The 12,174-nt window shown below is 43.2% G+C and overlaps 2 protein-coding genes across 19 annotated transcripts in view; one reads left to right on the top strand and one right to left on the bottom strand.

The window, feature by feature from the left end:
* The window catches only part of LOC109421116 (chloride channel protein 2), a 349,200-nt gene that overhangs the window by 99,114 nt on the left and 237,912 nt on the right, over nucleotides 1-12,174 (bottom strand). The window lies entirely within an intron of this gene.
* LOC109421114 (heterogeneous nuclear ribonucleoprotein H3) lies at nucleotides 446-11,468 on the top strand. 3 transcript variants are annotated; one of them, XM_029854156.2, is made up of 6 exons: nucleotides 446-658; nucleotides 1,081-1,489; nucleotides 2,248-2,392; nucleotides 3,800-3,948; nucleotides 4,043-4,279; nucleotides 10,458-11,468. In XM_029854156.2, exons 1-6 carry the CDS (start codon nucleotides 656-658, stop codon nucleotides 10,973-10,975), a joined length of 1,461 nt encoding a protein of 486 aa, XP_029710016.1. In that variant the 5' UTR covers nucleotides 446-655; the 3' UTR covers nucleotides 10,976-11,468. The 3 variants fall into 3 exon arrangements, with proteins under 3 accessions (XP_029710016.1, XP_029710017.1, XP_029710015.1); XM_029854157.2 differs by having other exon boundaries at nucleotides 1,078-1,489; nucleotides 4,043-4,219; XM_029854155.2 differs by having other exon boundaries at nucleotides 1,078-1,489.

Raw genomic sequence — 12,174 nt, 5'->3', positions numbered from 1 at the left:
CAAACGCTTTCACTTCCCCCTTTATGCATCGTTGCTCAGAGAGATTGATTCTCTCGCAACCCGCCTGAAGCATACTCAGCAACTGCTATCGCTGCAAAGCTGCGAAGGGTGGAACCCACAACATGTTTATCATTCCAGGCGTGACATGCTAGCTGGTTCGTATCACCTTGGGAACGGTGACTCCAGAAAGCGGTTCAAGTGATTGTCTCGTGATGGTCGCGATTATTCGCAAGACTGATGCCGATTTTCAACTGCACGAACAATCTCAACATCGCTGAAGCCATTCCTCTGCTCTCGTGTTTCGTTACGTAATATTTCAACGACCTCTTGAATTTAAGGTATGAAAAGCCTATCCTCATATCAACTGTGGCTTTTCATTGATTCCTTTTTCATCAGCCTTCCGCTACCGCGCCAACGTCCTGCTGCGTGCGGTGCTTGCCTTTTTCATTCATTCATTTCCACTTCGCTAGTGACCGGCGTTGGTTGGTTGCAGAGTAAAATTTTCACCGGCTTGGCCGTGCAGTTTTGGGGAAATTAGTTTTTCTGCCGTGAAAACAGTGCAGTGTCGTGAAAACCTAGTGAAACCGAGAGAGTACCGTGTGGTGAAGTACCGTTGGTTGGAGTTTGTGCGTTGAACGAGAGAATTTCGGCGAAAATGGTAAGTTTTCCGGATGTGGGTCGGTGAAAGTGCCGTGGGGTGGATTTATTGATATTCTCCGGGTAATGGTGGGCGAAAGTTGATGAATTTGTTGGAAACGTTGAAAATGTGTAGATTGGGTGCAGAAATTGTGGAAATATTGGGGTTTTGTGGGTGAAATGTTGAATTTGTCTAGCCAACGCACCGCATTTGCCAAGATGGCGTCTTCTCTCATGCGAGTGGCATTTTTTCACCTTCCTTTTGCCTTGCCATTCATCGAGCTCCCTTTCGCTCGATGGTTTCCGACTGTCATTCACCGGCGAGCGGTGAGCACTCGCGCGGCGGCTTCGCTGCGTTGTTGATTGGGTGGGTGGGTGGTTGGTGATGTTTTCGTCTTGAGCGGCTTTTCAACTTGTGTGAATTTTTGTTTTCCTTTACAGCAGCAATCGGGTAACATGTCTTACAACAATGACGGCAATGGAAATGGCGGAGGTGGTTCCGGATCGTACATCCGCTTGCGTGGACTTCCGTGGAACATCACGGAGACTGACATTCGGGACTTCCTGAATGGTTGCGTGATTGATCAGGTGCACATTTGTATCAATCCGACGACCAAGCGCCAGACGGGTGAAGCCTATCTGCGTTTGCCGACGGTGGAGGATCAGATCAAGGCTCTGGACCAGAACAAGGCCACCCTTGGTCATCGTTACATCGAGGTGTTTACGGCTTCGGACGATCAGTACGAGAATGCCGTGAATCGGGAGGAGAACGCCGAGGACAGTGGCCCGGTTGTGAGGATGCGTGGTTTGCCCTGGTCTTGCACCACGGATGACGTCAAGCAATTCTTTTCCGGTAAGTGTGCGAATACGAGGGAGCGGGTGCAATTGTGGCCGATTTCCTGGGAGGTACAGAGCTTTCCGTTACAAGGGACGAGCAGAGGGAAACGGAAGAGACGGGCGCGCGTTCGATGGGAACGGTGAACCGGTGATGGGCGGTATCAATTTACGATTTTCCTCTTTTTCCAACAACTACCTACTAATTTCTCTGTTTTTATCCAATATTCAACACACCATCTAGCGTCTGTCCTTGATGGGAGTCTAAATTAACGTACCAAAGCTATCTTCTCTGTTAAAACTGTCTCTCTGTGGGTATCGTTCCTAGGAAATCAACTATCATGCGCGCTCGGCAACTTTTGAAAGCAGACAATGTTTCGTTCTTGGCTCGAAAGTTGGAGGAGGTTTCCTTCGTTGAGGAGGTCAACGGAGCACACTGTTATCTGAGACTCGATCATTTAACACGAAGTACAGTAACAATACGTTAGTTTCTAAACAAAAAAATATGCCTAAATTTGTGAATTAGTTCGGGTCTCAAACAGCAGGGTGTGACAACAACGCCAAGAAAGGCCGACTCTCTCTCATCCGACAGAATATGTTGGATGGATTTTAAGCTTCCTGTGGATGTGACGTTGCGGGATTAAGAACGAAACAGCTTTCCTCTTTGATTCTCTAGCTAAAAAAAATCTCCCTTCTTCCTTATAACATTCGAACCGTTTTTTATTCTCAAACCAAATTAAAAACCAAAAAACCATCGTTATATACATACACACACAGGGTTGACGATAAAGAATGGCTATAATGGGATTGTTTTGCTACTGGATCAGCTGGGACGGGCATCTGGGGAGGCGATTGTAGAATTTGCAACTGAGGCCGAAGCCGAACAGGCCATGAGCAAACAGAAAGAGAAGATTGGGAACAGGTGGGTTGTTTTTTGCAATGCAAGCTTTTAAAACACTATTTTTTACTATATACATACATAATACCTTTGTGTAATATCTACTTCAATCGAACACTATACTTGAGGAGAGTACTATGAAGTCGTAAGAGCACTAGAAAGGTCAAAGCGTTCTTCCAGTGGTTGTGTTCGATTTGGACCGATAGAAAGTAATGTGGTATTGGATGAGAGGTGGATTTCCGGATGGAGAAGGCGGATGAACGGCTGCGCGAGGATTTTCCTTAGTTTTGGTTAACTATTAGGGTAGCAATGTTGTGAGGGTTGTAGCCTTTTTTGCGTTTGGTTTTGTTAGAGTTATTGGTTTTGTTCAAACTTTGATTGATGCTTATTTGTTCTATTCAATACAAGCCACGCAGATTGTAAAAGATCCTGAATTTAACCCAACAAGTCATTTAACCAAAGCGCATTATTATCAGAAATATGGTTGGGTGGAGTTTCTACCGATTGAGGTCTGAGGGCAACTTTTCCAAGGCATTTTTAGAAAGAATCATCTTATTTTTATTTGTAGTAGCGGGAAAGTGTATTTGCATAATAGATAGATGTTACCAATGCGGGTGATTCAGCTATGGATGATCAAATAGCCCATAAAAACTTAAAAGAAATGGGAAAAGCTATCTTTTAGTAGAATATCGTTTTTATTTTTAAGATTTCTATTTGCATTACTGCCGTGAATCGCAAGTCAGTCCCATCTGCATTTTGGGCAAAATTGAGTTAATACCCGTTTTCGACCTTTCTTCCGATGATCTTTCAGCTACGTAAATAAAAATATATAATTTGTTCAGCAAAATTGAAAAACAACACCAAGTCACATTGTCCCATAATGAAAAGTAATCGCAAGTCAGTCCCATTACGAACTTTTGTACCTTCCAATACAAAATTGATCAATGTTTATGTTACTTTTAAATTTTCTACAGTTACCTCTTTACGTTTGAAACAATTTGTGAAAATTTCACGATGATCACAGAAGTTTTCAAATCACGGCATTTTTTTGAAGTTTTTCATATTAATCGAATTTGAAAACTTCAGGGTCCATTTTCTCAATGCCTACTTTTTACATATGGGACTGACTTGCGATTCACGGCAGATTAGTCCTTAACAATCCAGAAAAAAATAGTAAAACCCAATTCAAAGCATTTGATCATCCAACTGAGCCAACATCTTCTCCATTCGCATCAACCGGGACTCCGCAAGAAATATCCATTCAAGTGAATTCTAGTTCTGTAACAAGTAGCTTAAGCAAGCTTCAAACTTTACCTTTCAAGCCAATCTAACTAATTATCATGTTTTCTTTTCCTCTCATCGAATCCCCACAAAAACTCTTGCCCTCCTTTCTTGCCTTGACATCCGAACGAACCGATGACACACGCGCAGGTACATCGAGCTGTTCCGTAGCAGCAGCCGCGAAATGAAGTGGGCCGAGAAGCGTATGCGCCGTTTGAACCCATATGGCGGCGGTGGTGGTCGCGACGACAACAGCCGCAACCGATACCCTCCGGGTCAGGGCTACGGTCGCGGTAATGGTAAGTTTTCCGGATTTCTCTCACCCAAACTGGGGCCCACAGGTAGGCAAATCCGTCTTACCGATCTGGTCCGTTTCTCTTCCCTTTCAAACAGACGACTTTGACGATTCCCCGTCCGGCGGCGGCGGCGGCGGTGGTGGCAACTCCTGGGGCGGCAACCGTGACGGAAACGGATACGGTGGCGGCAACAGCTACAGCACCGGTAGCGGAAACAACTACAGCAGCGGTGGAACCATGGGTAGCGGCAGTGGTGGCGGCAGCATGTACTCCGGTGGGTTGGCCAACAATACGGGCAACATTGACATCTTGAGCTTGTTGCAGGATCAGTTGAGTAAGTGGCTGAGTCTTCACCGTGGAAGAGCCTCTCACTGCAGGGCTGGTAGCGAGTCACTTTTGTTCGGGTGACTTTCGGTGTGTAAAGTTTTGGGGCTGTTCTGCGTTGCTAACAATTGGTTCTAAAGCAACTCGGTCGAACTTACTCTCTCAGTGTTCTAAGCTTAACATTTCTTCCGATTATGGCTTTGAAAAGTGCATCAGAAGTTCAAACGCACAAATCTCAAGAAGCATGCTTCAAACAACAGTGCATTTGATTATTCTGTTCTTGCTCACTTGTAATAAGCTTAAAATGAGAAGTTCAAATGCGCTGGTTTTGTTTACGAAGAGATTTGTGCCCTCGAAATCGTGAGTAGGTACCAAACTCGGCCATTTTGGGATTCTAACGTCTGTCCTTAAAACATTTATTGTACAAAAAATCCTTTAGGGGTCCATACAAGTATTCCTTCAATAATCCTGCAATTACTACAAACACCGATTTCTTCAGATTTTTTTCCAGGGATTCCTACAAAAATGCTTCCAGGAATTCGCTAAGAAAGTTTTCCTGAGATTCCCTAAGGAATTCCTCATGGGGTTTCTTCAGAAATTTCTCCAAGAATTCCTGCAGGGAATCACCCGCGAATTAATTAAATAATTCTGTCAGGAACAACTTTCGGGATTATTTTAAAATTGTCTGCAAGAACACTTCATGGGATTCCTTCAGAAACTCCTCCAGAAATTAATCCAGGATTTCAGGATTTCCTCAGGAATTTCAGCAATTTCTTCAGTACTGAGATTTCCTCAGAAACTCTTCCTGAAATTTTCTCAGAAATTGAGCTTTGTATTGCTTATGGAATTCTTCCTGGGATTCCTCCGGAAATTTCTTAAGAGACTCCTCCGGGAACTGCTCATAGGATTTCTCCAGAAATTCCTCTAGGAATTCTTCCAGGATTCCTCTGAGAATTCCTGCATGGATTCCTCTGAAAATTTCTACAGGAATTCCTCTAGAGATTTGTCCAGGGATTCCTCCAGGAATTCCACCAGGGATTCTTCCTGCAATTGTTTCAGTGATTCTTTAAGGAAATTCTCCAGGAATTCCTCCAGGGATTGCTCATGGATTTTTTGCAGGCAGTCCTCCAGGAACCCTTCCAGAAATTTCTCAAGGAATTTCTCTAGAAATTCCTCCAGATAATTCCTACAGGCATGTCTCCAGGAATTCCCCCAGGGATTCCTCCAGAATTATCCCAGAAATTCCTTCAGAAATAACTATCGCAGTTCCTCCAGGGAATCCTCAGGGATTCCTTAAGAATTCCACCAAGAATTCCTCCAGGAATTACCCCAGGTAAATTCAGGAATTTTTCCAGGGATTCATCCGGAAATTTTACCAGAAATTTCGCCTCCAGGGATTTCTCTAGAGATTCCGCCAGGAACTTTTTCATTGATCCTCCAAAAATTGCCCAAGGAATTTCTCCAGAAATACACCAGGGATTCCTTTGAGGATTCTTCCAGAGATTCCTCCAGAAAGTCCTCCAAGAATTCTTCCTGGAATTCCTCGGGAAATTCCTCCTGGAATTCCTCCAGATATTCATCTGGGAATTCCTCTAGGAATTTCTTCAGAAATTTCTCCAGGGATTCCTTCCAAAACTCCTCTAGATATTCTCCCAGGAATAGTTCCACGGAATTGCCCCAAGAATTCCTCTAGGAATTTTTCCACGAAACCCTTCCAGGATTTTGTTCAGAAGTTTCCTTCAGAAATTTCTCCCGGATTCCAGGAATTACTCCAATAATTCCTCCAGGGATTCCTGCATGAACTCCTCCTGAGATTCCTCTAGGAATTCCTTCAAAGATTTCTTCAGCAATCCTCCAGGGCTTCCTTCAGAAATTTCTCCCGGAATTTATCATGGAATTATTTCCGGCATTTCTCGAGAGACTTCTCCAGGAATTCCACCAAAAATTCCTCCAGGAATTACCCCACGTTATTTCTTCAGGAATTCATCCAGGTATTTCTTCAGAACTTGGTCCAGGAATTCCTTAGCAATTTTCTTTTTTCAGAAATTCCTACAGCAACTCATCCAGGAATTTGTGCAGGTAATCCTCCAAGGATTCCTTCAGAAATTGTTTTAGGAATTTCTGCTGGAATTTTTTCCAGAGATTCCTCCGGAAATTCTTCCAGGGATTCCTCTAGGAATTAATCCAAGAATTTCTCCTAAAGGGATTCCTCCAGAAATTATTACACAGATGTTTCTCCAAGGATTACTGTAGGGATTCCTCCAGGAATTCTTCCTAGGTTTCCGACAGGAATTTATCCAGAAGATCCTTCAGGCATTCCTCCTGAGGTTTCTCCAGATATTGCTCCAGGGATTCCTCCAGGGATGTCTCCAAGAGTTTCTCTAGAAATTTATCTAAGGTTTCCTTCAGGAATTACTCAAGAGGCTTATTTTTTTCAGAATTAGACCAAAAATTCCTTTGGAAATGCCTCCCCAGGAATTCTTCCGGGGTTTCCGACAGGAATTTGTCCAGAAGTTCCGTCAGGCATTTCTTCTGAGGTTCCTCCATAAAAATTATTCAGGGATTTTTCCAAGAATTCCCAAAGGGATTCTTCCAAGAATTTTATAGAAATATTTCTAAGGATTTCTTCTGGAATTCTCTAAAAGGTTTATTGTGAAATTTCTCCAGAGAGTCCTCTTAGAATTCCTCTAGGAAATCCTGCAGGATATCTTCCAGGGTTTGCTCCAGGAATTCATAGAGGAATTTCTCCAGGGAGTCCCCAAGGAATTCTTCCAAGGATTCCTCCAGATATTCCTGTATGAATTCCCCCCAGGAACTCCTTTGGGAATTCCTCCACGGATTAATCCAGGGATTTTTATAAGAATTCATCTGGGAATTCTTCCAGGGATTGTCCAGAGAATTTTTCGAGAGGTCCTTCCCAGAATTCCTCTAATGGTTCCATCTGGAATCCATCTAGGAATTTATCCAGGGATTGTCCAAGGCATTCGTCCAGGAGTTTCTCCAGGGCTGCCTCCAAGAAATCCTTCAATTTTTCCTTCAGATATTCCTCCAAGGGTTTCTCCAGGGGTACTTCCAGGGATTTGTCCAGAAGATTCTCCAGGATTTCCTCCAGGGATTCATCTAGGAATTGCTTCAGGGATTTCTCCAGGAATTCCTTCTGTGATTTCTCAAAGAATTTCTCTAGGGATTCCTCCAGATACAAAAAAAAACCATGCAATAGATGGGGCTTTAATGAAAATTCGTCGCGACACTGGATTTAATAACGGAACTGATTTTCCAGTTTCGGTTTTAAGTGAGGATTCCAATGATACTGTATACATATCTGGAAGGTGAACGATGTCTCCGTATAACACTACGGAGTCAAATAGTACAGCAAACACCGTCTCGAATTTAGCTGATGAAATCTTGACGAACGCTAGAGTGGAGAATGCAATTAAATCTCTTCAGGCTTTAAATCGACTGAAGCGAAGGGTATTTCCAGCACTGGTTCAAAACGGATAATTTAAGGTGAATCGGGACGCTGTGTTATTTTTCCTATCTTCCCTCTCTTTCTAACAATTTGCCTCGCGATTTTGAAGATGGTAATCTCGATTTCTATCGCACAGATGAGGCTGAAAAACAATCAGCATATGCACTGCAAGTGACCATACACAATGATAGATTTTTGTTCCATTATATGAAGTAGAATCTGAGATTACCATCTTAGTAGCAACAGAGCAATGGCGGATATTTCCTCGACCGTCTCGTCCGCCCTTAAGATGGGATTACGTTTTATCCATGGTGTCCACTGCCTGGAAACCCAGAAATCTTCAGGGAATGTTATTTAACAAGGAAAAACCGGTAATACCCAGGGAACATCGTGAGATTCATTCCGCATTTTTTCGCGCCATTTGTCTTGGTATTCCTTTTCGAATTCCTTCCGGAGAATCTTCCGGATTCCTACCAGCATTTTTCCAAGATTCGAACATTTCTTTCCAGGATTCTTTCATGAGAATCTTCCAGGACTGCGGAATTCCTATCGATTTGTTCTGGAACATTTTTACGGTATTATTGCTCCCACAATTCCAATGGCTTTCAACCAGGATTTATCCCGAGATCTTTACAAGAGTTTCTCTCAGGAAATAACGCAGATGTTGTCGCGGAATTTCTGTCAGAGTTTCTCTCGGGATTCCTCTTGAAGGCGTTATTTCTGGTATTTCTACTGAAGCACTTCCAAGGGTTTTCAAGAATTTTTCACTAATTTCCTGCAGGAATTCCATCCGGGATTTCTTCCGAAATTTCTCTTGTGATTTCTGCTAGAAATGTTCGATTACTTTCTTCTAGTGTTTCTCCTTGGATTTCTACAGAAGTTTCAGCAGATATATTTCCCAAAGGTTCTCGCGGGATTCCTTTTGAGGTTCCACCTGAGATTTCACCAGAGTTTCTCCCGACAATTCTCTCAGAAGATTCCTTCTAGTGTTGATCCTAGGATGCCTCTCAGAGTTTTTTAGAATTTATTCTGGACTTTTTCCTAAGATGTTTTGGACAGTCTTTCAGGGAATTCTGCAGGAGCTACTGCTGGTATGCCTCATGGTGTTCACGCATATTTTCTCGATATTCCTCCTAAAGCTCTTCCCGCAATCTCTACCAGAAATTATCCCGAGATTTTGAATGCTGCTTTGTGGATTTCTTAAATAATGCTCCCGGAGTTCTTGCAGGATTTTTTTAGAGTTTTTCTCGGAATGTCTCCTGGGATAACTTACGAAATTTTTTGTAAGAAATTCCCGGAGAAATATCTGAAGGAATCTTGGTCAAATTTTGCACAAAACTCCGCAAAGGCTTATTACAGAAATCTAGAGAGGAACTTCGGAACTTCCTGAGAGAAACTGGGACATCTCGGAAAAAAGTTCTGGAATTATTTTCAAGAGAAAATTTACGAAGAACCTTCAAAACCTCTTGAAGAAATCTCGGGAGAAACTACGTGTGCGAAATCCCGTAAGGAAATCCACGAGGAATATCTGAAAACTGTCACTAGAAGAAATCCCTGGAAGAACTTCTACAAAAATCTCGAGAGAAACTGTTGGAAAACTACCCCGAAACCACTAAGAGAAATTCCTGGAAGAACTTTGAAAAATTTTGGAAGGATCTCCGAGAGGAATCCAACGAGAATCCAGTTTCAGTACATATAAAAGCCTATAGGCTTTTGAAGTACTTGGGCACCCGGGTCAATTTCCCGCACCTCGCAGCAAAACAAATCAAAATATCACTTGCCATATATTTTCCAAACGCACTTTCGTGTATAATCATCTCCCGCAACATTTGCGCAATTGTGGATCCTACAGTCAATGAGCTACACGTTCACTCTGAAGCCGCACAAGTGCTCAAATCAACTATTAAACGCAGATGAAGTGCACTCCGTCAGCACAAAGATGGGTGCCATTTGCTTTTGCTGGAAGTTCGGCACTGGTGCCGAGAATTGGCGCTGGAGTAGGTGCAGTAAATTTGTTCAAAAACAACTTTCCGTTAGAAAATCTTCACAACAATCGCCGTTAACAAGTTCACGCAATAAGGTATCTGATTCAGAAGGAAGAAGTGGATGAAAACGGTTATTTCTTTGTGAATTTAGGCAATGCACAATTTTGTTTATCTGTAGTGCCGGGAATGGGATCAAAAACCCTATCTTTAATACTAAATGCCTTAGTATTGCTAAATGTTTGCTCTTGGCTCGAATTCATTATTATTATCATGTGAATTGAAGCAATACATCATTTTTTATGACTATTTCAAAACGCTTGAAACCTCACTTGGTCAAATTTTCCTTGAACTTGTTCCCGGAAATAATTATCTCTATAAAAGATGATCGCTACCAGCCCTGTCACTGAGATATGCGTGGGAATGGGTGAGGCAACCAGAGTCCAGCTCACATGGTGGCGGGTGTTCCAATTCCAAACAATGGCTGGTTGCTGGTGTTTGCGCTTGTTTTCAAACATAGTACAGAATAATCATCATCGAATTCTTCCAATCAATCAATTTGTGCGCGCATTTCGTATCAAACCCCAATTTTTTCGATCATTACAACAAAATCTTGACAAGCCGCCAGCATTACAACAACAACAACTCAGATGGTCCTCACAGCCGTACGATGTTTCCTGTATCGAAAAGCATCAAACCGCTCATTACCACCCCCGCCCGGGGCTCTTCTCTTTCAGAACGCGGTGGAAACACCAACTACGGATCGGCCCGCGGCACCGGTGGCAGCGGCTACAGCAGCGGTGGCTTCGGTGGCAATAGCTACAGCAGCAGCAATGACAACAGCGGTTCCGGAGGTTATGGTGGCTTCCGTTCCAGCAGCGGCGGCGGTGGCCAACTCGGAGGCAGCAACTACAGCAGCTTCGGCAGCAGCACCGGAGGCGGCGGTGGTGGAGGCAACTTCTCCAGCAACGACTTCTTCAGCGCAGGCGAGTCGAACCTGTTCTGCGTGCACCTGCGAGGAATGCCGTTCAGCTGCGACGAGCAGGACATCTACGACTTCTTCATGCCGCTGAGACCAGTCAAGGCCAACGTGTCGTTCGACTCCAGAGGGCGCCCATCCGGAGAGGGAGACGCCTACTTTGATACCATGGAGGAAGCCATGAAGGCCATGAAGAAGCACAAGGAGAAGATGGGCTCTCGCTACATCGAGCTCTTTGCCGGATCGCGAAGACCGCAGAACAAATTCATGGATTAAAATACCTTTTACTTAAGATTGCTATTAGTAGCAAAACAGAGATTCAACATACGCGCCCGGTCCGATTCGGCTACAACAAGAGTGGAGAAACTCAGCTTCCAAATGTCACAGAAAAACCTAAAACATGCATTAAGTTCAACCCCTGCACTTACATAAAACCACATTCGGAAAAGGTAGACAGTAAGCTACAGGCTGGTTCCGAAAAGTAAACTCATGTCGAACCAGCAGCACTTAACAACTTCAAAAATGAAGCCGATCCATTCTTCATTTATACTACATATAGGTTTTAAGATAGGAAATATTATTTTTCAGTTTTTTAACGTTTGAAAAATCAACGCTATTCTGTTTTTGGAAGTGAAAACTAAAACGTAACAGTGTGGTAACTTATTGGAAAGCGTAATATTGACTCAATTTACCAGGTGTCACTAGTTTGTAATCACTCTACATATACCTACATTGAATACATCAGTATCTATGCTTCAGGATCCTAAAAGGTTCGTTTTTTTGTTCGTTTACTTCTTGTCCGAAAGCAAAATGGTCCAAAAATAAGATCTAGATCAACATCGAAAAGGGCGTGACCACCATTGCAAAAGACTGCTTATCCCGTCGTTGTTTTCCGTTTAGAATTTAGCTCTATCTGATAACGGGATTAGATTGCATCAATAGATTGAAATATGCCTAGGGGGACGGGGAAGCTGAGGCATGTAATGATTTTGTCGGCCTTTCAACATGTTGGTCTAGAGATAATTTAAGCTACCTAATAAAGTAGACCATCATCAATTACTTTTTCTGCTTCAATCGGTTTCTGAACAGTAGTTCCATGTGATAGAATCAACCCAGTGAAGAAAGCGCTAGCTCTTGAAACCACCGCACCTTGTTCTTGAGCTGCTGGATAGCTTTTTTAACTTCCCTCAAAGTGGGTGTTGACTCGTCGTTGCTCCATGCTGTACTGATGTAGTAGTTTCTACCGCTGCCTTGATCATCCATGTCTGCTCTCTGCGCATCATTCAAGTGTGCGTCGTAGTGCTACTTCCACCTTTCAATCACCTCAAGTCCGTCCGTCAAGATGCTCCTGTCCTTATCCCTGCACATTTCGGCTTCAGAAGCTATCAAATTCAATAACAAGGTTCGCTATTTGGACTTAGGAATCCACAAAGGAATGCAAGGAGTAATCCCCGCAGGCAGGAGCAATCTCTGAA

Source organism: Aedes albopictus, chromosome 1 (genome assembly GCF_035046485.1).
Source record: "Aedes albopictus strain Foshan chromosome 1, AalbF5, whole genome shotgun sequence".
Classification (NCBI taxonomy): domain Eukaryota; kingdom Metazoa; phylum Arthropoda; class Insecta; order Diptera; family Culicidae; genus Aedes; species Aedes albopictus.
Note: the sequence above shows the minus strand (reverse complement) of the source record. Positions and strands in the feature narration are given on the sequence as shown.